Source organism: Aquarana catesbeiana, linkage group LG02 (genome assembly GCF_042186555.1).
Source record: "Aquarana catesbeiana isolate 2022-GZ linkage group LG02, ASM4218655v1, whole genome shotgun sequence".
Classification (NCBI taxonomy): domain Eukaryota; kingdom Metazoa; phylum Chordata; class Amphibia; order Anura; family Ranidae; genus Aquarana; species Aquarana catesbeiana.
Genome location: NC_133325.1, coordinates 322,176,557 through 322,201,273, shown reverse-complemented (window position 1 = coordinate 322,201,273; position 24,717 = coordinate 322,176,557). Strand labels below are relative to the sequence as shown.

Genomic DNA, 24,717 nt, shown 5'->3' with positions numbered 1-24,717 from the left:
GCGCTGCCCACCGATTTCATAGTTCCGTGTGGAGCATGTGAATGGTGTCACATGACTTCAGTACATTAAGGAGAAGATGAGGTACTTATACTAATTTATATGCAATCTACCCTGGATTGATTTTATTGCCGTATCTACTTTTGAAAAATAAGAGAGTGGTAATGTGTTTAGTAACACTTTAAGGACTACTACACGATAACTTTGTAAAACAGATGCATCAAGTTACAGTCCAATTTCCCATAGGAACACCATGGAAATGCCAGGATCACGCAATGTTCTCATTTATTAGTATTGATAGGAATATACGAAGTGGATGTAAACCCTCACATATACCCAGTGAAGTGAACAGCCTCAGATGATACACAGGGATGAAACAAATCTCCCTACATACGTTTTACATGTATATCTGCTGTCTTCAGCTTTATATACTGTTTAGAAAGTGCACATTATGTTAGAATTTTCTCTTCCTGTTCCAGCAGGGGGAGGGGAGTCTTGCCATGCACTGTGAGACAGCTGACTGGAAAAAAGGCACGCATTAGAGCCACTCCAGGGCTCACACAGGGTATGCTGGTGATGATCTGTATCTCTCTCAAATGGTGACATATATGAAAGAAAGGAGACTCATAGCATAATACCGCCAGGAATTTATTTGAAAAGCCCTAAAAACAATCCCTCCAGGAGGGTACTCACAATGCTTGGGTGCGTCAGTGCACCATCCTATCCAAAACATGCAATACAGATGAATCCTGTGGCGTGCGGTGCGGTGTTCAATCCTCTGCCTGTCTGTGTGTAGAAAGCTCCGTCCTGCCCCCGGGGGGCAGGACGGAGCTTTCTACACACAGACAGGCAGAGGATTGAACACCGCACCGCACGCCACAGGATTCATCTGTATTGCATGTTTTGGATAGGATGGTGCACTGACGCACCCAAGCATTGTGAGTACCCTCCTGGAGGGATTGTTTTTAGGGCTTTTCAGATAAATTCCTGGCGGTATTATGCTATGAGTCTCCTTTCTTTCATATATGTCACCATTTGAGCGAGATACAGATCATCACCAGCATAACCTGTGTGAGCCCTGGAGTGGCTCTAATGCGTGTTTTGACACTGTTTAGCTACTGTGTCACACGCTCTAAGGTGAGCGCATTATCCATTGGGGGTCACTGGAGAGCACTGCAGCATGCCTTAATGTGCACATCTCATAAGAAGAGCATGAGGAATATTTAGCACTTTTTCAAAAAAACCAGCATGAGGATTGCCTGCTATTTGTTTGGACACTATTGTGCACTTTGATTTATATACTCTTATGAATGGCTTGGACTGAGATATATTCATTTGTATGAATTGGTTTCGGACACTTTATTTATCAAGTAGCACTTATATATTTTTTTTTTTTTTTAATCATTTAAAGGATTTTTTTTTTTTCTCACATTTTTTTGCATGGTGCATGTTACCATTTTTCATATATTCAATTGTGGATTATAGTCACTTTCTTCACAGGTGTGTGACACTGTTTATAATTTATAATAATTTTTAATATTGTATAGATTTATTATATTCTTTGTTCACGTATTTATAGCCTTTAGCGCATACACATATATTTATTTATTTTTGGCATATACACGGTATGGAACATGGTTAGTGTGTGCAGCTGAATTAGGTTCATTTATTCACACTGAAGGCATTAACCCATTTGTGGCTCACAAGATTTTAGCACTATTTTTGGAAAAAAGGCACATACCCCCTCTCCACATAGACAGAGACTTGCAGAGCTGTGCTGTGAATTGACCAGCTGTCTGCTAATCTATTTATAGCACCTTCCCTGACACAAATTTCAGGCTGGTTTTATCATTTGTGTCAGAGAACTTGTCAGAAGTTATGCTGATAACAGAAGAATGGAGCAGGAGAAAGCCCTGGGATTTAGGGCTTTGGAGAGAGATAAGAAAACACTACAGATATATGTGCCCAGCTCAAATTTCACAAATCGGGTTTACATCCACTTTAAGGGTAGTTAATCTCCCATATATCTTATGCATTTATGCTTTTTTTTTTTTAGCAAAGCACATTTTTACGAAGCACATTTTGCTTTTTAAATTTATAAACTTTTGTGCAATAATTTAGTGTTGCAATGACCTCCTGCTAGCTTATTTCAAGTGCATCTGTCATGAACTAAACATGTGTGCTGAATATGATGGTTGCCTGACAGTAGCTGAACTCAGTATTTCTCCGAAACTGACCCTGAACAAGCATGATTGACAGTATAACTTTTGATCCCCTTACTTGTTTTCAGAAGCCAAAGCATAAGCAGGACAGCCAGGCAACTAGCGCTTTCAAAAGTAGCCTCCATATATCTCTTTCCAAATATTTCCTTTCCTGTGATAAGATTCTTATTGTGTATAATGCAATGAATGTGATCTATTGGGGACAAAACACCAACACTGGATTTGAGTAAGAAGGGCTAGTACTTTGAACAGCTAATGCAGTGCCCTTCCTATCCGTAGGAGATTAAAACCACTGAACCAGCAATGCCCCATTCAAGTTGATGTACATTGACTGTACATAATATTAATGATACACAATGCACCCAGCAGAATGTCTTCTTTCATCTGAATACCAAGGTTATACCAGGGTGTCACTTTTTTTATTTACTGTAGCATGGATATTTATTCAGCTCTGTTTAAAACAAAAACATGAGGGTTTTTTTTATGTTTTCTAGGGGAATGATCAAGAGATATATAAAAGAGTAAGTCACAAAAATAACACATGCATTATATAAGCATGGTGTATGCTTTAGGAATATAACTATACTGTTGTTATTCATAGTTTCTATTTCAGTACTCCAGAGCACAAGACCCTGCGCTAAAAACTGGGGTGAGTACAAACTAATGTTCACTGTCAGTTGTGAAAGTTTAAATAGCAACTAAATGATACATTTTACATTGGAAGCCAAAGCTAAAATTACAGTGTTTTTTATTAAAGCAGACCCCCACCCCCTCCTTTTAAATTGCCACTTTTACTCAACTAGTTGTTGCAAAATAAGCCTCCACATTGTCAGATGCAAATGTGCCTCTTCTCTTCTCCTCTTCCAAAGCCAAGCCACCAGCCTTGTAGACCTTACCTGTGGTTGACTTCTTCTGCCTTCTTCTCTGCCGGCCAACCAATGACATTTGCGAGTTATTTCATGCATGCAACATAACACCTTAGACTCTACCTAAAAAAAAAAATGTTCCCCCATCTTGTGACAGATGAGTGACAGAGTTGCAGTGTAATGTTGTATGGCATGACGTCTTGCACCTCATCTCAGATATGTGTTATATGACACTACACTCATTTGCTGAAAAACAAGCCTTTTTTTCCTGAGATCTTGTAAGATCTCACAGTTTAGGAATGAGATCTCCCTGGAAGTTGCTGGTGAAATAGCCTTTCCAAGGGGCATCTGTAAGATCTTGGCTACGTCACCAGTGTCCAAAAAAGATAAGGAAGTGGAATTACATTAAAAGTATGTAACAGCAATATTCTTTACTTAAACCTATTCTTTGCTTATGTCAGCTGCATGTTGATGTGATTTTTAGTGAAAACAAAAGTCAACTATACAGTAAGAGGGAAGGGGCACTGTCTAAACCTATGCAGGAGTTCTTAACTTGGGGTCCATGGATTGGTTTCAGAGGGTCCATGAGGGTCAAATAAAAAAAAAAAAAAAATTCATTCACTTAACAACCCTCCCTCTTGTCCCAATCAATGGTTTCCAACTGAAAGAAATGAAATAAAATGCACCGCCACTGCTTAAAGCACCAATTGCTAAGTGCCACTTGACTTGTTGTTGGCCCATGTTTACCATTCAAATTTGTATTATTATTCTCTGCACAAACACCATCTTGTGCCACTCCATAATAGCAAGTGCTAATTCTCATTTTCTAGTAGTAGCAGCAGTAGTAGTAGTAGATTTAAGCAGCATTAAAATTGTTTTGCTTAATTTGCACAAGATGATTGTCTTCAATTTTTGTAATGAGTGGCCGTTACTTTTTGCATGAAAAGGAGTGAGTTTTTTGTTAAGATTGTTTGCTTTATTCAAACTTTGTGTATGTCATATATACATATGAGGCAAACACATTTTAATGAAAGAAAGTACATATATTCATTAAATGCAAAGTTGTGTTTATGTGCATATTTCTGGCATACCTTATGCTAATGCTACTGAATTGCATTTTTCACAATACAAATCTATGTGGATGCAAAAAAAAAAAAAAAAAAAAAACAAGTTAGAAGAAAGTCATAATTAGGTGAGAAGCATCATAAATGGATCTCATGTGCAACCCATTTCCCTTGAAAACAAGTTTTATTTGACTTGCTTCTTATCCTAAAAGATACGGTATCTCACACAAATGAATACACCCCTCACATTTTTGTAAATATTTTATCATATCTTTTCATGTGACAATTCTGAAGTGACACTTGGCTACAATGTAAAGTAGTGTGTGTACAGCTTGTATAACAGTGTAAATTTGCTGTCCCCTCAAAATAACTCAACACACAGCCATTAATGTCTAAACCGCTGGCAACAAAAGTGAGTACACCCCTAAGTGAAAATGTCCAATTTGGGCCCAAAGTGTCAATACTTTGTGTCGCCACCATTATTTTCCAGCACTGCCTTAACCCTCTTGGGCATGGAGTTAACCAGAGCTTCACAGGTTGCCACTAGAGTCCTCTTCCACTCCTCCATGACGACATAATGGAGCTGGTAGATGTTAGAGACCTTGCGTTCCTCCACCTTCCATTTGAGGATGCCCCACAGATGCTCAATAGGGTTTAGATCTGTAGACATGCTTGGCCAGTCCATCACCTTTACCCTCAGCTTCTTTAGCAAGGCAGTGGTCATCTTGGTGGTGTGTTTGGGGTCATTATCATGTTGGAATACTGCCCTGCGGCCCAGTCTCAGAAGAGAGGGGATCATGCTCTGCTTCAGTATGTCACAGTATATGTTGGCATTCATGGTTCCCTCAATGAACTGTAGCTCCCCAGTGCCGGCAGCACTCATGCAGCCCCAGACCATGACACTCCCACCACCATGCTTGACTGTAGGCAAGACACACTTGTCTTTGTACTCCTCACCTGGTTGCCGCCACACACGCTTGACACCATTTGAACCAAATAAGTTTATCTTGGTCTCATCACACCACAGGACATGGTTTTAGTAATCCATGTCCTTAGTCTGCTTGTCTTCAGCAAACTGTTTGTGGACTTTCTTGTGCATAATCTTTAGAAGAGGATTGGTTCCGGGGTGACAGTCATGCAGACCAATTTGATGCAGTGTGCGGCGTATGGTCTGTGCATCGACAGGCTGACCCCCCCACCCCTTCAACCTCTGCAGCAATGCTGGCAACACTCATACATCTATTTCCCAAAGACAACCTGTGGATATGACGTTGAGCACGTGCACTCAACTTCTTTGGTCGACCATGGCAAGGCCTGTTCTGAGTCGAACCTGTCCTAATAAAGCGCTGTATGGTCTTGGCCATTGTGCTGCAACTCAGTTTCAGGGTCTTGGCAATCTTCTTATAGCCCAGGCCATCTTTATGTAGAGCAACAATTTTTTTTTCAGATCCTCAGAGAGTTCTTTGCCATGAGGCGCCATGTTGAACTTCCAGTGACCAGTATGAGAGAGTGAGAGCGATAACACCAAATTTAACACACCTGCTCCCTATTCACACCTGAGACCTTGTAACACTAATGAGTCACATGATACCTGGGAGGGAAAATGCCTAATTGGGCCCAATTTGCACATTTTCACTTAGGGGTGTACTCACTTTTGTTGCCAGCGGTTTAGACATTAATGGCTGTGTGTTGAGTTATTTTGAGGGGACAGCACATTTACACTGTTATACAAGCTGTACACTCACTACTTTACATTGTAGAAAAGTGTCATTTCTTCAGTGTTGTCACATGAAAAGATATAACAAAATATTTACAAAAATGTGAGGGGTGTACTCACTTGTGTGGGAGATACTGTATGTACGCAAACCTCAAGTTCATACAGTAGGCAAACCAGGCATTGCTTAACACTATAATAAAGATTCACAATATGAAGGCTTAAAATAGCTAATAATAGTAAATAATGCCATTACACTATTATTTAGCGCTAAATCTGAGCAGGATACAGTCAAAAGGTAGAGTAAACAAAAGTCCTGCCAGAACCATCTTTGAAATTTGGGACCTTGACATGGGTATAATAAACAACTTTGGAAGTATCCCTGGTATTGTTTCTGACATGCATTTATATTAAGTAATAAATCCAATTATTTTCATGGTCTCTCTTTATAGGAATCGCATATTACTACAGAAGAATATACAAAAAAGGTATGCTTATATGGTTAATCCTGATGTTTCCATTAATAGAAAATATAATGCCATAAAGTGCACTGGAAGCTAACCCCTTAACGCCGGCGCCTCCTGATCCTTTAAGAGGTTTCTGATGCCAGGTTTCTGATCATGTGACAACCGTGATTGGCTGTCATAGTGGTCACATGATCGGAAAGCTCCCAATCACAAGTAGAGATTGGGAGCTTTCCATTAGCCGCCCGGAACGTGCAGGGCGCAAACATTCAGGTACACATATATACGCCCACTTAGCGTTAAGGACCACAAGCTGGGAGGTCACATATATGCGTTCAGCTGGCATGAAGAGTTTAAAGTATATTTTAATCAAATCACTAAAATCTCATATAACCTTTAACATGTTACTGTAGCTTCAAAAGTAATTTTCAATATTTTAAAATCTTAACCTTTTGGGTCTGTGGACCCAGTAATCTGTGAAGTCTTTTGTAAGAATAGTCTGCTGATGCCTTTATGGGCTGATCCTACTCTTCCCCATTTGTGGGCTCTGCCTGATCCACAAATTTGGGCTACCTGAGGTTTCATAGCATTGAAACACAATATGTCCAAGAGCAGATTGACTAATTTTGTTGAGTCTAAAATGGAATATAATCTCCCCAATTGGATGTTGTTTAAATATCTGCAACTTACATGCAGTGCAATCACAGTTTCCTGCCCACATCTCCCCTGGAATCCAACCCTCTGCAGAGGTTACTCACCTCAAGAGCGATAGGTAAACCCTTGTCCTCTATTTATCACAGACTCTGCTCCGCACATTCGGTGCAACTGACCAGATTTAGAAGTGACAGGATGATCTGCTGGATTTGTCAAAAGATGGCCAGAATGATTGTATGCACCATTACACTACTAATATGGTTCTTGCCAAAGACAGATTTATACAAATTAAATTCCTCTATAGAGCGTACTTTACCCCTCACCACCTAGCTGCCATCTACCCTGCAGTTTGTCCCTTATGTACTAGATGTCAGCTCACTGAAGGCACATTTTTTCATGTGGTTTGGACCTTCCTTAAGATTTGTCCCATTTTAAAAGCCATAATTAATGTTATTAACGTTATGTTACAACAGAGAGATGGTCCCTCGAGAGGCTACTTGTGAGTTTTCCTATTAGACAAATTTGAATATGTATATATATATATATATATATACACACACAGTATTTCACAAAAATGAGTACACCCCTCACATTTTTGTAAACATTTTATTATATCTTTTCATTTGACAACACTAAAGAAATTACACTTTGCTACAATGTAAAGTAGCAAGTGTACAACTTGTATAACAGTGTAAATTTGCTGCTTCCTTAAAATAACTCAACACACAACCATTAATGTCTAAATCACTGGCAACAAAAGGGAGTACATCCCTAAGTAAAAATTTCCAAATTGGGCCCAATTAGCCATTTTCCCTCCCCGGTGTCATGTGACTCGTTAGTGTTACAAGGTCTCAGGTGTGAATGGGGAGCAGGTGTCTTTGGTGTTCTCGCTCTCACTCTCTCATACTGGTCACTGGAAGTTCAACATGGCACCTCATGGCAAAGAACTCTCTGAGGATCTGAAAAAAAGAATTGTTGCTCTACATAAAGATGGCCTAGGCTGTAAGTATATTGCCAATACCCCGAAACTGATCTGCAGCAAGACCATACAGCGGTTTATTAGGACAGGTTCAGCTCAGAACAGGCCTCGCCATGGTCGACCAAAGAAGTTGAGTGCACGTGCTCAGCGTCATATCCAGAGGTTGTCTTTGGGAAATAGATGTATGAGTGCTGCCAGCATTGCTGCAGGGGTTGAATGGGTGAGGGGTCAGCCTGTCAGTCCTTTAGACCATACGCCGCACACTGCATCAAATTGGTCTGCATGGCTGTTGTCCCAGAAGGAAGACTTTTCTAAAGATGATGCACACGAAAGCCTGCAAACAGTTTGCTGAAGACAAGCAGACTAAGGACATGGATTACTGGAACCATGTCCTGTGGTCTGATGAGACCAAGATAAACTTATTTGGTTTATATGTTGTCAAGCGTGTGTGGTGGCAACCAGGTGAGAAGTACAAAGACAAGTGTGTCTTGCCTACATTCAAGCATGGTGGTGGGAGTGTCATGGTCTGGGTCTGCATGAGTGCTGCCGGCACTGGGGAACTACAGTTCATTGAGGGAACCATGAATGCCAACATGTACTGTGACATACTGAAGCAGAGCATGATCCCCTCACCCCTATTCCAACATGATAACGACCCCAAACACACCTCCAAGACGACCACTGTCTTGGTAAAGAATCTGAGGGTAAAGGTGATGGATTGGCCAAGCATGTCTCCAGACCTAAACCCTATTGAGCATCTGTGGGGCATCCTCAAATGGAAGGTGGAGGAGCGCAAGGTCTCCAACATCCACCATTTTTGTGGATGTTGTCATAGAGGAGTGGAAGAGGACTCCAGTGGCAACCTGTGAAGCTCTGGTGAACTCCATGCCCAAGTGGGTTAAGGCAGTGCTGGAAAAAAATGGTGGCCACACAAAATATTGACACTTTGGGCCCAATTTGGACATTTTCACTTAGGGGTGTACTCACTTTTGTTGCCAGTGGTTTAAACATTAATGGCTGTGTTTTAAGTTATTTCGAGGGGACAGCAAATTTACACTGTTATACAAGCTGTACACTCACTACTTTACATTGTACCAAAGTGTAATTTCTTCAGTGTTGCCACATGAAAAGATATAATAAAATATTTACAAAAATGTGAGGGGTGTACTTTTGTGAGATACTGTATATATATATATATATATATATATATATATATATATATATATATTGTATAGAGGTGGGAGCAATCATTAAACTACATAGCGAACACTAAAGATTCAAAGCCAAATTTATGCTCAAACCACCCTCAAACCAATATTGCAAAAAATGGTTCTCAACTTGCTGATTCAAAAATAGAAAATTGTTTATTAATTTACAAAACCATTAGCCATAAACCTAAAATGGTACCACATCTCCCAATCACACTCACACCAATCTAAAAATCCATCTCTCTCACCATCTAAATATGAATTAGTGACCTAGATTGTTTGGATATAGAATAAATAGCTGTCCAAACATAGAGTAACTTTAAATCAAAGTATCATAATGATCCTGAGGGATCCACTGGATATGGGATGCTTGAGCTGCTGGATTGGATCTACACATTCATGTGGTTGTAAATCATGAGTTTGCCATACTGAGAAGTAGAAAAACCTACATCATTATTTGGGACTTAATGTTGATGTTTTCCAAGGTTGTATTGACTCTACTGTAGATATTGATGTTGAAGTCAGAAATGCACCGTTACAGTGGTCTGGAGGGGGGGCCTTTAGGGCTGTGAAATACTGTGAACCAACTGGCTATGCTGTAGCTGCACAGTTCATGCCTGTATGGTTCTACTCTGAAATGTACAATACAGTCTTAGCCACCCTCTTCACACTGTTACATAGAAATAGCGTAGTCCTTCCAATGGGTTCTCTAGATTGTGGTTTGTGTGCCCAAACTCTTATGAGTTCTCACAAAAAAAAACAACCTTGATTCTTAGATCAAAAAGAAAGTATATATACTTATCAAGTCCTGTGACTCATCCAGTGTTTCAAGGCAAACTCTGTATTGATCCATCCATATGCAATCTGTTAATCATGGCATCCCAGTCCATATTCGGTCAAAAGTGGAGAGGTGTGATAGTGGTGTTCTGTCATAGCCTAATTATATTTTTAATGTTACCTGTAATCTAGCCCTAAGATGGAATCCTAAGGTATTGCTTCTCGTGTCCTGGATAGTGCAGAACTTTACATAGTATACTTACATAGAGCTGCTATGTAAAATTGCTTGTCTTTTACACTACCTTTTATGCTGGTAAGAAAATTCTTATACAGTGGAAGTCTCCTTTATCTCCTACTGTACCTTCCTTCCATCCTGCCATCAACAATGTTTTGCCCCTTTACAAATTAACATGAAAGCTGCAATTGCCCCCAAAAATTTGACACAATTTGGTCAACTTGTATGTGAATAACGTTGCACTTGACTGAGCCATTTCCCCATTGTGCCTTCCTTTGGTCCTTTCACCTTTAGTTTCTACCCACTCCCTCCCCTTCCCTTTAATACATTTTAAAGAGTGGAAAGAGTATATTTTAGGTCCTCTCTGAAGATTAAATCAATGTAGAAAAAGTAGTTTGTACTTTCCTTTCTGATTATTGAATTACTGTAGTAAATTGTACAAATGCGGAGCACATAGATTTAACCTCAGTAATTTTCAATTGAAAAACCTATAGGCTTTCATAGAAGCTGTGTTCTATTCCTGTAATGAGCATTTAGAGAGCCTCTGCCAAATTGGTTTGTTCACTCTTAATAGTTCAAGAAAATGTATTTTCTCTACAGGAATGTCAGGCTTTAATCGTACCTCCACAAGTGTAATTTAAATAAAAATAAGTATTACAGTTATTTAAATTATATTTAAAATCCTGATACAAAGATATATAGCATATTGTCAGTTTGGATACATAACAATAATTTTAAATAAAAATAAAAAAACTATGGTAAACCCCTGCAAGGGCCAAGTCTTACCACTGACTAACCATATATACAGTATATGTTTACATATGTTATCCTATATCATACATCTTTTTAATCTTTTTACACAGAAAAGGTCATGTGTAACAGGCTTTGTATAAAAGGTGCAGGTAGTTCAGTGGAGTGCGAACAACTCACTCAAACATGTTTTGCAGGTGAGGTGAAGCCTGTTTCATCAGAAGAGCCACATAAGTATTACATGGTATAGCACTGCCCATTAACCAAAGATGCAACAGATGGAACCCAGGACCCCACAACAACAGCAGGTGCAAGAGTGCCAACTAGGTGGGGTTAGTCCTCCAGATATAGGACCTATTCTAACTATAACCCCTAAAAAAATTAAGTCTTACCGACTCTCAGTTTCTTATGTTGGTCAGTTGGTCATACGTGTATACCATATTCACTCTATCAGCAAGTGCAAACTAATGCACCCAATATCTCTTGATTAAGTTGTCCAGGAATCACCAGTAATACTGACAGATTATAGCTGCAACTAGGTCCACCGTGCTGCTCTTAGGGGGTCAGCTGGCCATCAGATAGTGCTCTGAGAAACCAGAAAGTGTGTGGTACCATTAAAGTCTGACATTCCTGTTAAGGATAAAAAAGTATCTTTATCCATATTTATGGGTGTGAAACTTTGGCCCATGATTTTGGATAATGATTAATTAATGATTAACGTCCCTAATGGTAACTTTCATTTCCAGTTTAATAAGTGTTCTTTTCCCTAATGTGCTGCAGGATCATGTGACTGCAGCCCTGGCAAACCCCTATTTAATTCTATTAAACTGGAAAGATACACAATAACTCTAGGTTATCTGCACATTTATACTTGTTATAGTATTGAATGCAAAGACAATGTCCATTATTTTGGATATATCTTTCTGGGTCTCTGATATGTCTGTAGCATATATATATATATATATATATATATATATATATATATATAGAGCAAAATTCTAAACGCAACACTTTTGTGTTTAACCTTTTTATCATGAGATGAACTGAAAGATTTGCGACTTTTTCTATGTACAGAAAAGGCCTATTTCTCTCAAATATTATTCACAAATCTGTTAGTTACTTCTCCTTTGCCGAGATAATCCATCCACCTCACAGGTGTAGCATATCAAGATGCTGATTAGACAGCATGACTATTGCACAGGTGTGCCCACTCTAAAATGTGCAGTTTTACTGTATTGGCGGGGTCTGGGGGGTTCAAAAACCAGTCAGTATCTGGTGTGACCACCATGTGCCTCATGCAGTGCAGCCCATCTCCTTCGCATAGAGTTGATCAGGCTGTTTGTTGTGGCCTGTGAAATGTTGGTTTATTCCTTTTCAATGGCTGTGCGAAGTTGCTGAACATTGGCAGGAACTGGAACATGCTGACGTATACGCCGATCCAGAGCATCCCAAACATGCTCAATGGGTGACGTGTCCGGTGAGTATGCTGGCCTTGCAAAAACTGGGATGTTTTCAGCTTCCAGGAAATGTGTACAGATCCTTGCAACATGCTGCAACATGAGGTGATGGTCGTGGATGAATGGCACAACAATGGGCCTAAGGATCTTGTCACGGTATCTCTGTGCATTTAAAATGCCATAGAAGAAAAATGCACCTGTGTTTGTTGTCCATAGCATACGCCTGCCCATTTCATAACCCCACCGCCACCATGGGCCACTCGATCCACAACGTTGACAACAGCAAACCGCTCACCCACACGATGCCATACACGCTGTCTACCATCTGCCCTGTACAGTGAAAACTGGGATTGATTCATGAAGAGAGCACCTCTCCAAAGTGCCAGATGCCATTGAATGTGAGCATTTGCCCACTCAAGTGGGTTACGACGACGAACTGCAGGCAGGTCGAGACCCCGATCAGGAAGACGAGCATGCAGATGAGCTTCCCTGAGACGGTTTCTGACAGTTTGTGCAGAAATTCTTTGGTTATGCAAACTGATTGTTGGAGCAGCTGTCCGGGTGGCTGGTCTCAGACGATCTTGGGGATGAAGATACTGGATGTGGAGGTTCTGGGCTGGTGTGGTTACACGTGGTCTGCGGTTGTGAGGCCGGTTGGATGTACTGCCAAATTCTCTGAAACGCCTTGGAGACGGCTTATGGTAGAGAAATTAACATTCAATTCAAGGGCAACAGCTCTGGTGGACATTCCTGCAGTCAGCATGCCAATTGCACCCTCCCTCAAAACTTATAACATCTGTGACATTGTGCTGTGTGATAAAACTGCACATTTTAGAGTGGCCTTTTATTGTGGCCAGCCTAAGGCATACCTGTGCAATAATCATGCTGTCTACTCAGCATCTTGATATGCCACACCTGTGAGGTGGATGGATTATTCCGGCAAAGGAGAAATGCTCACTAACACAGATTTAGACAGATGTGTGAACAATATTTGAGAGAAATAGGCCTTTTGTGTACATAGAAAAAGTCATAGATCTTTCAGTTCAGCGCATGATAAATAGGGGGCAAACACAAAAGTGCATATATATATATATATATATATATATATATATATATATATATATATATATATATATATATATACACAGTATGGTCTTATAGGCCCAGAAAATTTGTACAGAATCGACTGGAGGTTATCATTTTTTAAATTTTTTTTTAAGTCTGTATAGCAGTGTACAATTCTAGGGGCCAACAATTATCACACTTTCATTCATTTTATACGAAACCATAATGTTGCTTAACATGCTGACTTTTAAAATGCACTGGCAGTGTTTTTTTTTCCTTGCCTCTAAAAGCCTCTAAAAGCTCCTGCCACTAAATGCTGCTAAAAGCCTATGTGTGCATGGAAACATAGGCTAACATGAAGGGGCATTTAGAGACAGGGAAAATAAAGGGCAGATGCCCCTAGGAGCAGCTGTAAAAACATCCAGTGTGCAAGAGGCCTTACACTTACCTGAGCCCCATCCCTATTCATCGATGTGCACAAGAGCTGCGGTTCTTGCCACTGTCTCCCTCTTCACAGGACTGATTGATAGAAGCGGGAGCCATTGGCTTCCGCTGCTGTCAATCAAATGCTGTGATGAGGGAACAGGGGGTGGGACTGAGCTGTCCGGTCTGTGTCAATGGATGCAGAAAGGATACCTTGGAAGTGAGCCTGCATGAGTGCCCCCATAGAAAGCAGCTTTCTATTGGGGGCACCCACCGAAGAGAAGGAGATTGGAGATCTGGTGGGGGATCCCAGAAGAGGAGGATAAGGGCTGCTCTGTGCAAAATCATTGCACAGAGCACGCATAATACTTTTCTTATTTTAATTTAAAAAAAAAGTTTTAATTTCATTTAGGCAGCAGTTCCATGTCTAATTATAATCAAACATCATGAGTGTATCTCCCAACGTTTTTTAATGCTGGATGTGTTATATTTTACAGGATAGCTCTGGTACAGTGGGAAGGCCATTTTTCCTTTTCAGGGTATGTTTTGTATCTCTTTTTAGTCTTCAGTGCATGTCTTGATCTTTTTTATGCTACAAGGGGTTGCAGAGTTTGGAAATAGTCAAAAACGTCTCTGTTACTATGATTAGGGTCCCGAAGATATGAGCTTGGTTTTGGTCCAAACCTGAAGGTTAGCTGTATTGCTAGGCCAGTGAGCTGTGGGCAGGAGATTTCTTGCCCCTTAGCTGAACGTACATTTACAAAAAGGTGAGGATGCTTGTGATATCATAGACCTAATATGGCCATATCAGGACAACAACATCGTTCTAGTACAGCCATGTGGCCATATTAGGACAATGATGTCATAATAATCTCATCCACCCCTTTGTTAAGTGCAGCTGTGCGGTGGGGAATTTCCAGTGGTGATGCAATCATGTGACAGCTTCCTGTGTGTTAGGGCAAATGGGTTCTGACCCAGTTTAGAGCCCATTATTTCCAGTTCAATATGCATTATTTTCCTTTTCTTACGATTTTTTTTTATGCCTGGTGACTCTGCCATTACCACATTTCCTGTCCTGAGGGAGAGAGAAGCACTGTTTACCCACTTTACTTTATTTATGGAGGAGCACTGGTGTCACTGAATTGGACTACAGACACCTCTTCTCTCCTCATCTCTATTACATATGCGGGCGTAGTTGTAGTTCACAAAAGATAGCTAGGAAAGCTATAACCTTGTATGAGATTTCAGTTCAGTACCCAGGACATGACACAGTAAGAATACAAGATTTCTGGCTGGATCAAAGCGTATTTCCTGTACTTGTAGAAAATGTGCTTAGCTTGAAAATAGAAAATGTATACAGTTACTATATTTAAGGACTGGTAGGCTGCAATATATTACATTTTGTTCTTAGGATTAGATATAATTTAAGCATGCTGCCACAATAGAGCTTAAAGGAAACCTGTAATGAAAAATGTATACAATATATAGTTTGCCGCTGTTGACCTGAAAATGCTAGCTGCCTGGCTATTTTAAAGTGTCATTAAACCCAAATCATTATAAACTGTCACTACTTGCTATATTACATTGTATTCATACTCACTTTGCCACTAGAGCATTACATTTCTTTAGTTTGCAAAAAACCTGATTGATCACTGTACATAATTCAGTAAATCCTATTACAGGATTTATCTTTGATTTGTCAAACTATAGTATGGGAAAATCCAGGGCTTTTTTTCTCAAACAATGGGTGCTGGAACTCAACCACGACCCCCCAAAACCCCTCCCCCCACATACACCCTCCAAATCACATTAAATAGTGGGTGTGGTCAGTCAAATTTTATGAATAGTAGCAGGGTCTTAAAGGGGCATTAAATACCAGGATTGCATTACATACAGGGTGCAGAGTTCAGGGGGGGGGGGGGGTTACACACAGAGTGCAGAGCTGTCACTTGTAAACACAGAAATCAGACTTCTGTGTTTACAAGTGACTGTGGTGAGCAGCCCCCCCCCCCCCCACAAGGGTCTGAGCCAGAGGTGGTGGAACTGAGTTCCACCAAGTTCCCCCTGAAAAAAAGCTCTGGGAAAATCTAATTAGCTGCTATAAGGTAACTGCACTGTGCACATCATCAGTGCTCTTGACACGACCTGTCAATATGCAAAATAGCCATATATAAAATGAAATAATAAATCTAGGGTATTTTTTTTGCTGATATGCACAATGATTTACCATTTTTAAATATGATATACCAGTTACTAATTACATCCACTTTGCTTTATTCTAACAGCCTAGAAATGGAAGAAAGGTTTCCATAGATGAACACTAGCATATTTATAAAGGTATACATATGCATGATGGTGTTAATGTGTGTAATATTACTTTCTGAAGAACAATTTTTACCTCAATAACAGTTTGTATTCATCGATCGTGTATTGTTATTGTTATCTAACGTTTTCAGACTTTTAACTGTGTATTGGAGAGTTGTTGATTTCCTCTAACTTAGGAATATTTACAGGAATTATTTTAAATTTGGGTGCTGATTATTCTACAAAATAATACTGAATACATAGGCGCTGCGCAAACTGTTGGCACTATATAAATTCTGTATAATAATATTAAAAATAGATAGGGTTTATTTACTAAAGGAAAAAAGGCTGTTCGCTTTACATGAAAATTTTTGCTTAGCTTAATGAATGTAGTAAAAATTCACTTTGCAAAGAAAACTCAATCACATGCAAGGAAAAGTAAAAAAAAAAAAAAAAAAACAGTATTTTTGCTTGCACATGTTTGGATAATGAGGGCAGTAGAGCTTCACCCCATTCACTAGGCTATGGAAAGTGAACAGCATGTTTGCCACATTAAAAAAATATATGAAAACAAATATAAAATATATAAAGTGTATGTAAAATATATAAAAAGTTTTAAAAATGTTTAACCCTAAAACTAGTCCTTGGATATAGTATGTAGAGCACAGGCAGCTTAACCATCACAAATACTTGGAGTTGATATTTTAAAGTACAGCGATTTACCAAAACAAAAACAAAATTAGGCAATCTATAATGGTTTGGGGTAAAAAAAAAAATTTGTTTAATGTAATACTTCAAGCAAGCTCAATAGCTCTGATGAGGCAACTGCTGCACAGTGAGGATAGGTTCATACCAATGCCTGTGGCTGCGGGAATCGCAGCGATACCCGCAACCACCCACAGTGAAAATGCGCTACTGTTAGAAAACGCACAGGGCTGCCATTCATTCTGAATGGCACCCCCACCCATGTGAAATCTCAGTGCGTGTGCGGAAACCGCAGGGAAATCACATGGTCAAAACGACTATGTGATTTCCCTGCAGGTTGCATTTTGAAAAAGGGGCATGCACCTTTTTTTGCGGGAAATGCAGGCACCCACAAAACACCTGCTGAAACATATAGATGTGAACCTAGGGTACGGCTTCTTAATAGTAGCTCAAACCATAGAAATACATAAACGAATGTCTGACCAAACCTGGAGTCCAAGATAATTTTAATTGTTTAAAAGGTCATCTAAAACAGCCAAAGTTTTTCGGGGGCAACACCACTCCCCCTACAACAGGGCTCAAAATAGGATAAACTTGGATGGGCCCAGAGAAAGCAATGACTTTACAGATCTATATTGGAATCGGTATTGAACTGTCCGCATTGAGTAAAAACTTGACAGCAGTGGAGCTCCATTGCTGCTCAACAATCACTGTCAAGTTGTTGCCCCCTGTGATTCTAACATAAATTCGTGAAGTCACTGTTTTCTCTTAGTCCATCCACCTTTTATCCTGTGTTCAGTGATGATGAAGGGGAAGTGGTGTTTCCCCTGAAACACATTGGCTGTTTTTATATGATTATTTTATCAACACTTAAAATTATTCTGGACTCTTTCATTTTGCTAGTGTTTGAAGTAGGCAGAATAGGTTGGGCAGTGAGAACCTGTTTACAAACAGAACATTTTTTCCCTATGTAAGTCAAAAAGAAGTCAAAAGCAGCTCAGAAGGAGATCAAAGCAGGTCAGAAGGAACTCAGAAGCACCTCACACTCATCTAAATTGACAGCTGACTGCCGTTTAAAGCTTGCTGCCTTTGGCCATCTATGTTGTAAAAAAAAGCTTTAATATTCAAGACACTTGGTGTACGAGGCTGACCTGGACATAAATATAAACAGAGAGGGGAGTAAAGTGGTGAGGGTGGGGGGGTCTGAACTGTTGCTGACAACCCATATGTCCTCTCTTGGTTGGGGTAGCTGGTGGGACTGGTTTGAGCTTTCGGCATGATATGTCACCTGGTGTGGCTGTGACTGGTCAACTCAGCAGGACAAGGGGGAGAGAAGTGACTGGGATTGTTGAGTGGTGACAGAGTGTTCTATGCAGCACAATCTATGCAGGGGTTTAAAAAAGAAATAGCCTTTCAAGAATGCTGAGATCCTCATTTTCCATCAAATGCCCCTCTAGAACTGTTTCTTTTTATTTCGCTGTCTTCTACATATAATCACGCACTCATCAGAAAAGGGTTTGCTTTAACTGATTTTTTGTTTTTATGTTTGTTTTACAGAATTCACTGAAGATATTGTCCAAGGGGAACAAGGCTTTATCGAGGATCCTTTTGTATAATATTAATAATAATAAAAAATAACAATAAAAAAATGGATATTGGTATATGTTGGTAGTCTTGCACCAAAGTTCTGTCAGAGATACAATATTTTTTTACTATCCCCAATAATTTGAACTTTCTACAATAATCTAAAGGTTACCTGTACTTTTACTTCAGTCAGGGGGGTACAGCCGTTACAACTGTAAGGGGCCCGCCCGGGCCAGGAGAAGGCAGGACGGGTGAAGGGGATCCATGCTGTGCAGTACAGAAACGATTTCACAGCTTCTGCAGTTCTCGTGTCATTGACTCAGACATCAAGCTCTTTACTTCCACCTCTGGCTACTATGTGCGTGTGCACACCTCGTGTGACAGTGATCTATCAGCCTGTTACTATGCTTCTCAGCAACATGTCAGCTTTGTGAAAACGAGCTGGGACCAGGTAGGAAACTACATGAAGAGGCTGTGAAGGTAAGGGAAGGGGGCTGTTTGTGTACAGGGAGGGGCCAGAGGCTTGTGTGTGTACAGATTTGTGTATGTGGGGCTACCATATATACAGGTGTGTGTGGGGGGGGGGCGCTGACATATATACAGGTGTGTTTGTGTGGGGTGCTGACATATATACAGGTGTGTGTGGGGGTGCTGACATATATACAGGTGTGTGTGGGGGTGCTGACATATATACAGGTGTGTGTGGGGGGGCGCTGCCATATATACAGGTGTGTGTGTGGGGGGGGGTGCTGACATATATACAGGTGTGTGTGCGGGGGGCGCTGCCATATATACAGGTGTGTGTGGGGGGCTGACATATATACAGGTGTGTGGGGGGGCGCTGACATATATACAGGTGTGTGTGTGGGGGCGCTGACATATATACAGGTGTGTGTGTGGGGGGGGGCGCTGCCATATATACAGGTCTGCGTAGGGGGGCTGACATATATACAGGTGTGTGGGGGGGCGCTGCTATATATACAGGTGTGTGAGGGGGGCTGCCATATATACAGGTGTGTGGGGGGGCGCTGCTATATATACAGGTGTGTGGGGGGGCGCTGCCATATATACAGTTGTGTGTGGGGGGGTGACATATATACAGGTGTGTGGGGGGGCGCTGCCATATATACAGGTGTGTGTGAGAGGGCTGCCATATATACAGGTGTGTGTGTGGGGGGGGGGGCGCTGACATATATACAGGTGTGCATGTGGGGGGGGCTGACATATATATAGGTGTGAGGGGGCTGACAAATATAAAGGTTTGAGGGGGCTGACAATTATACAGGTGTGGGGGGGGGCTGACCTATATACAGGATTGAGCGGGGGGCTGAGTGAGTACAGGTGAGGTCACTGGTGTGCAGATTCGGTAGGATGGCCCATAGACAAGCCCGGGGGGGGGCGGGGGGGCCCAGGCCTAAAGCTGTGTAAGGTGCCCAAAATTTTCTGATGGCTGTCCTGACTACAGTTATCCTTTCTTGGGCCACCTCCCCAGCTTGCCCCTCCACACTTTGAGCCTAGGTTCACACTGCTGCGGGTATGAAATCGTGTTCAGCTGAACTCGCACAATTTCAAACCCGCATGTCAGTCCAACTTCGGGAGTGATTTCAGAGACATCTGTGCAGGTTCCTGCACAGATGTCTATTTAAATCTCCCCCGAAGTCGCCAAAAGTGGTGCAGAAACTACTTTTGGGAATCGGTGTGGACCCGCAAAGTCGGCGTCGCACCCATTCGGACTGTGCCCTTGCCGGCAATAGGCGATTTGAAATGCAATTTGATATGTCAAAATGGCCCGATGTGAACGTGGGCTTAGTCTTACACCTACTTGTCCCCACTCTTCTGAGATCTTTGCAGGTTGACCCGCTGGACACCACATTTCTTTCTAATTTGCTCAAATCTGAGCTCTGCTTCTTTTGCGTGACACAATCTCCATTCATGGCCATGAACATGCTATAAAATTTTGCAAAGATTAATGGCCTTTCTTATGGGAATCAATGAAAATTACAACACGCAGGATCTGAACAGGAGAGTTTTAGAGAAGTGGTAGTAATTTTGGAGGATCATAGATTTTGGGAGAGGTATGAGGTGCTGGGGGTGGCCCTATAAATGATGTCTGTATTAAATGTCCAGTTATCCTTGAATGAGCCTTTTTCTTTCTACTGACAGTATCCATTACCAAAAAAGACAAGTTAAAAAACAATATATATGTTATGACGAGTTGTAAACATTTGTTGCTTTTGATAACATTACCAAAAGTGACAAAATCTAAAATTTTGCATACAATTTTGCACTTGTTTTTCGTTGTTTTAAATAATACTTTAACCACTTCCCGCCCGGCCCATAGCAGATGACGGCTGGGCGGTGGTTCAGTTATCCTGACTGGGCGTCATATGACGTCCAGCAGGATAACATGCTGCCGCGCGCCCGCAGGGGCGCGCATCACGGCGATCGGTGGAGCGGTGTGTCAGCCTGACACACCACTCCACCGATCTTGGTAAAGAGCCTCCGGCGGAGGCTCTTTACCACGTGATAAGCCGTGTCCAATCACGGCTGATCACGATGTCAATAGGAAGAGCCGTTGATCGGCTTTTCCTCACTCGCGTCTGACAGACGCGAGTAGAGGAGAGCCGATCTGCGGCTCTCCTGACAGGGGGGTCTGCGCTGATTGTTTATCAGCGCAGCCCCCCCTCAGATCACCACACTGGACCACCAGGGATCACCACTAGGACCACCAGGGAAGGGGCAACATGTGGATGGCCAGGTATGTACCCCATGGCCACCCACATGTGCCCAATCAGTGCCCACAAATGGGCACTGATTGGCACCAACATGTTTCAGGTCTGCCCAGCAATGCCACCAATCAGTTTATTCAGTGCCACCAATCAGTGTCATCAGTGCCACCTGTCAGTGCTCACCTATCAGTGCCCATCAGTGCCACCTATCAGTGCCACCCATAAGTACCCATCAGTGCCACCCATAAGTACCAATCAATGCCACCTACAAGTGCCCATCAGTGCCGCCTATGAGTGCCCATCAGTGCCACCTATGAGTGCCCATCAGTGCTGCATACCAGTGCCACCTATCAGTGCCCATCAGTGCCACCTATCAGTGCCCATCAGTGCTGCCTATCAGTGCCCATCATCAGTGCCCGTCAGTGCCACCTCATTGGTGCCACCTCATCGGTGCCCATCAGTGCCCGTCAGTGCAGCCATATCAGTGCCCATCAGTGAAGAAGAAAACATACTTATCTACAAAAAATTTTAACAGAAACAAAAACGTGTTTTTTTTCAAAATTTTCGGTCTTTTTTTATTTGTTGCGCAAAAAAATAAAACCCGCAGAGGTGATCAAATACCACCAAAAGAAAGCTCTATTTGTGGGAACAAAATGATAAAAAATTTGTTTGGGTACAGTGTTGTATGACCGCGCAATTGTAATTCAAATTGCAACAGCACTGAAAATTGGTCTGGGCGGGAAGATGTCTAAGTGCCTGGTATTGAAGTGGTTAAAGCACAGGTAAAGCCAAAACCTATTTATTTGTTTATGTTTTTGTTTTGCTGTTATGTCCCCACTTGGGATATGCACCTTCTCTGTTACTCTTGTTGACCATTGTCTTTGGTACAGAAACTGATGGGAAATCCAGAATACAGTTGTTACTGGAACAGGAGGTGAGGGGGAACTCTTCTAGTTTGGACTCCTGTTCTGGTGTAAGAGGGGATGTTTCTTTGCTTTGGAGAGATTCCAAAAAAGAAGGAAATGAAAAGAAGTCTCCCTGGTGAGACGACAGCAAAAAAACACCCAACAGTTCTTAACCATTCTCTAGTTGTTTCAAAGCTAAAAAAATGTGGCTATATTGTTTTTTGACCAGATTTAAACTGTTTTGGGAAGTTGTTCTTTCCTTGTATATACTTATCACTAGCTATAACCTTTATATGTGTATGTGCCTTTTATTTTGTTGCATTAAATATTAATTTAGACCACTGTAATTGTTATATATTTCTCATGGCCTCAGATTAATAAAAACATTTGTGCTATGCATACATAATGCCATAAGGGAATGTGCATATGTACCATTTCAGAGCTAGATTTATTCTTTTTAACACTCCATTGCCCTACGTGTTCAAATCTGATTAAATATATGATACTTTTCAAGTCCACCGACATTGCATTTGTTTGTATTTAAACATTGTTTAATTAGATGTGTTGTGCTTCATATTAATAAAATGGGCCAAAACAATTAGGGCCCATTTCCATGTGTGAGGTGCATTAATGCACATAATTTGTCAGGCGTTAATGTGCATTTCATTCAGGCAGCCCATTGAAATCAGTAGGATTCTGAAGTAAGCAAAAGTCTCAAAAGTCAGACGTGGCAAAATGTTTGATGCAATGTCCTATGGTAAGTTGTCATGCGTTGCTGCCTTTTAAAACACGTGTACTGCTTTAGTGCACTGGGATGCTATTTAAATATGTCACTGCTGAGACATGGTCCTTAGAAAATGGCTGCTTACTTCTGAGCCTCAATTACACAGGTGTTTTGCTTTGTGACAGAGGCCTATTGAACTTAATCTGCACTGATGTAAAACCCTGACATTTGCCATATCAGAGAAAAACTTCACAGTAGTCTAGATGTACAGTAATCTAATCTAGTACAGTAATCTAGATGAGCAGAATTCTGACATTCTTTATGATATCTTCCATAAACAAGTGTAACTGCTATCTCTATATATAGATAATACAATAGCTCACATTTTCAGAAGGCTAACAATGGCAGCCTCCATGTTTCACTCATGACAGGTTTACTTTAGAAGTTATAGAGTAGGTCAGTCAGCATCATATAAAACATTGAAAGGGTTAGAAAATGCATTGCAATGTCATAGATGTCTCTAGATGCTGTTTCATCTATGTGATGAAAGATAGGATAGATGAGATCATTATTAAAAATATAAAGCACCAGAATCTGCCAGAATGCTTCTTCCAAGTTCATTGCATTTAAAATAGAAACAGAAATAGAACACCAGGTACTCTTGAATGTCCGAGGATGGCAGCTGACCATTACAGGGAGTGTTACATTTTGGTTAAAATATACCCATTAGAGAACGCTTTTTTTTTTTTTTGACTAAAAGTATTTCATATGTTTTTCCTTCTGATAGACTTTTTTTTTTTATTCACAGCTTTCTGCATATACCAAAAGATAACCACTTAACATAAGGCTTGGTAATGCAGATCTTTCGTAAATTTGGCTATATGTAACAAAGTTAATCTTAACCCTACACTTTTTTAGACTTCAAGGGATGAACAAGAGAAAATCAATAGATTCCTCCATTCATGCTTAATTATGGAGAAATCTCCACAGCTGGCTATTGTATTAAAGCAGCTGCCACACCTGCAACTACCTGAATATCTGAAGAATAGAGATGGGACGAACGACCCCCTGTTCGGTTCGCGGCAGAACTTTAGAACATTGCAAGAGTTCGGAACCGAATAACAAACCCTGTTGAAGTCTATGGGACCTAAACTGGAAAAGTGCCCATTTTGAAGGCTTACATGCAAGTAATTGGGCATACAATGGTTATGGGAATCCGGGTACTGCCCTGGGGGACATGCATCAATGAAAAAAAAATTTTTTTAAAAAATCAATTTTTACTGATGCTTAAGGTGAAATCATTAAAACGAAAAATAACAATAAAAATGGCACATCTGTACCATGTATAGAGCCTGCTGCAGCAATAATGACATTTATAAAGCCCAAAGAAATGACATTTTTCATACAAGCTTTCTTTATTTTATAAACAACGGCTGGGGGGGGGGGGGGGGGGGCAGTCTGTATGATGAGGCCACAATTTAGTGCACACGGAATGAGATTTTTTTTGGATAAATTCTGGTGTCTCTTTCCCAGATTATGGATAGAAGTAACAGGTGTGGAAAAATTGGCCTTTGGGTGTTGGCGGTGCTTTCATACCGTAAGCCAGATAGCAAGTAATTGTGCTGCAAGTTTAAAAATTACTTGCTAAGCTCTTGCCAGGCTTCACAAGTTTGTTGCACAATTGCAGCAAGTCCACATTACATGACTCCAGATCAACTTTCTTTGCAAACATTCTGCAAGTCTGCTGCAAGTTCTTGTTCAGTTATGTTGTGTAATGGTTATCCCACCACCACCCTGCTGTGTGTACGTTTTTTCTTTAATTGGTGCTGGTGCGTGGTGTGCAGAGAGGTGAGTGGTATTCATGAGATCTGATATGGAGTTCAGGTAGGTA

The 24,717-nt window shown here is 40.9% G+C and overlaps 1 protein-coding gene across 1 annotated transcript in view; it reads left to right on the top strand.

Moving 5' to 3' along the window:
• NMS (neuromedin S) overlaps positions 1-18,997 on the top strand; it is a 39,346-nt gene extending 20,349 nt beyond the window's left edge. Inside the window, exons 5-10 of the mRNA XM_073617935.1 lie at positions 2,714-2,740; positions 2,821-2,868; positions 6,316-6,351; positions 14,373-14,414; positions 16,161-16,212; positions 18,442-18,997. Coding sequence (XP_073474036.1) covers positions 2,714-2,740; positions 2,821-2,868; positions 6,316-6,351; positions 14,373-14,414; positions 16,161-16,199 — 192 coding nt within the window. The 3' untranslated portion in view covers positions 16,200-16,212; positions 18,442-18,997. The remainder of the gene's footprint in view (positions 1-2,713; positions 2,741-2,820; positions 2,869-6,315; positions 6,352-14,372; positions 14,415-16,160; positions 16,213-18,441) is intronic.
• Positions 18,998-24,717: the final 5,720 nt, after the last annotated feature.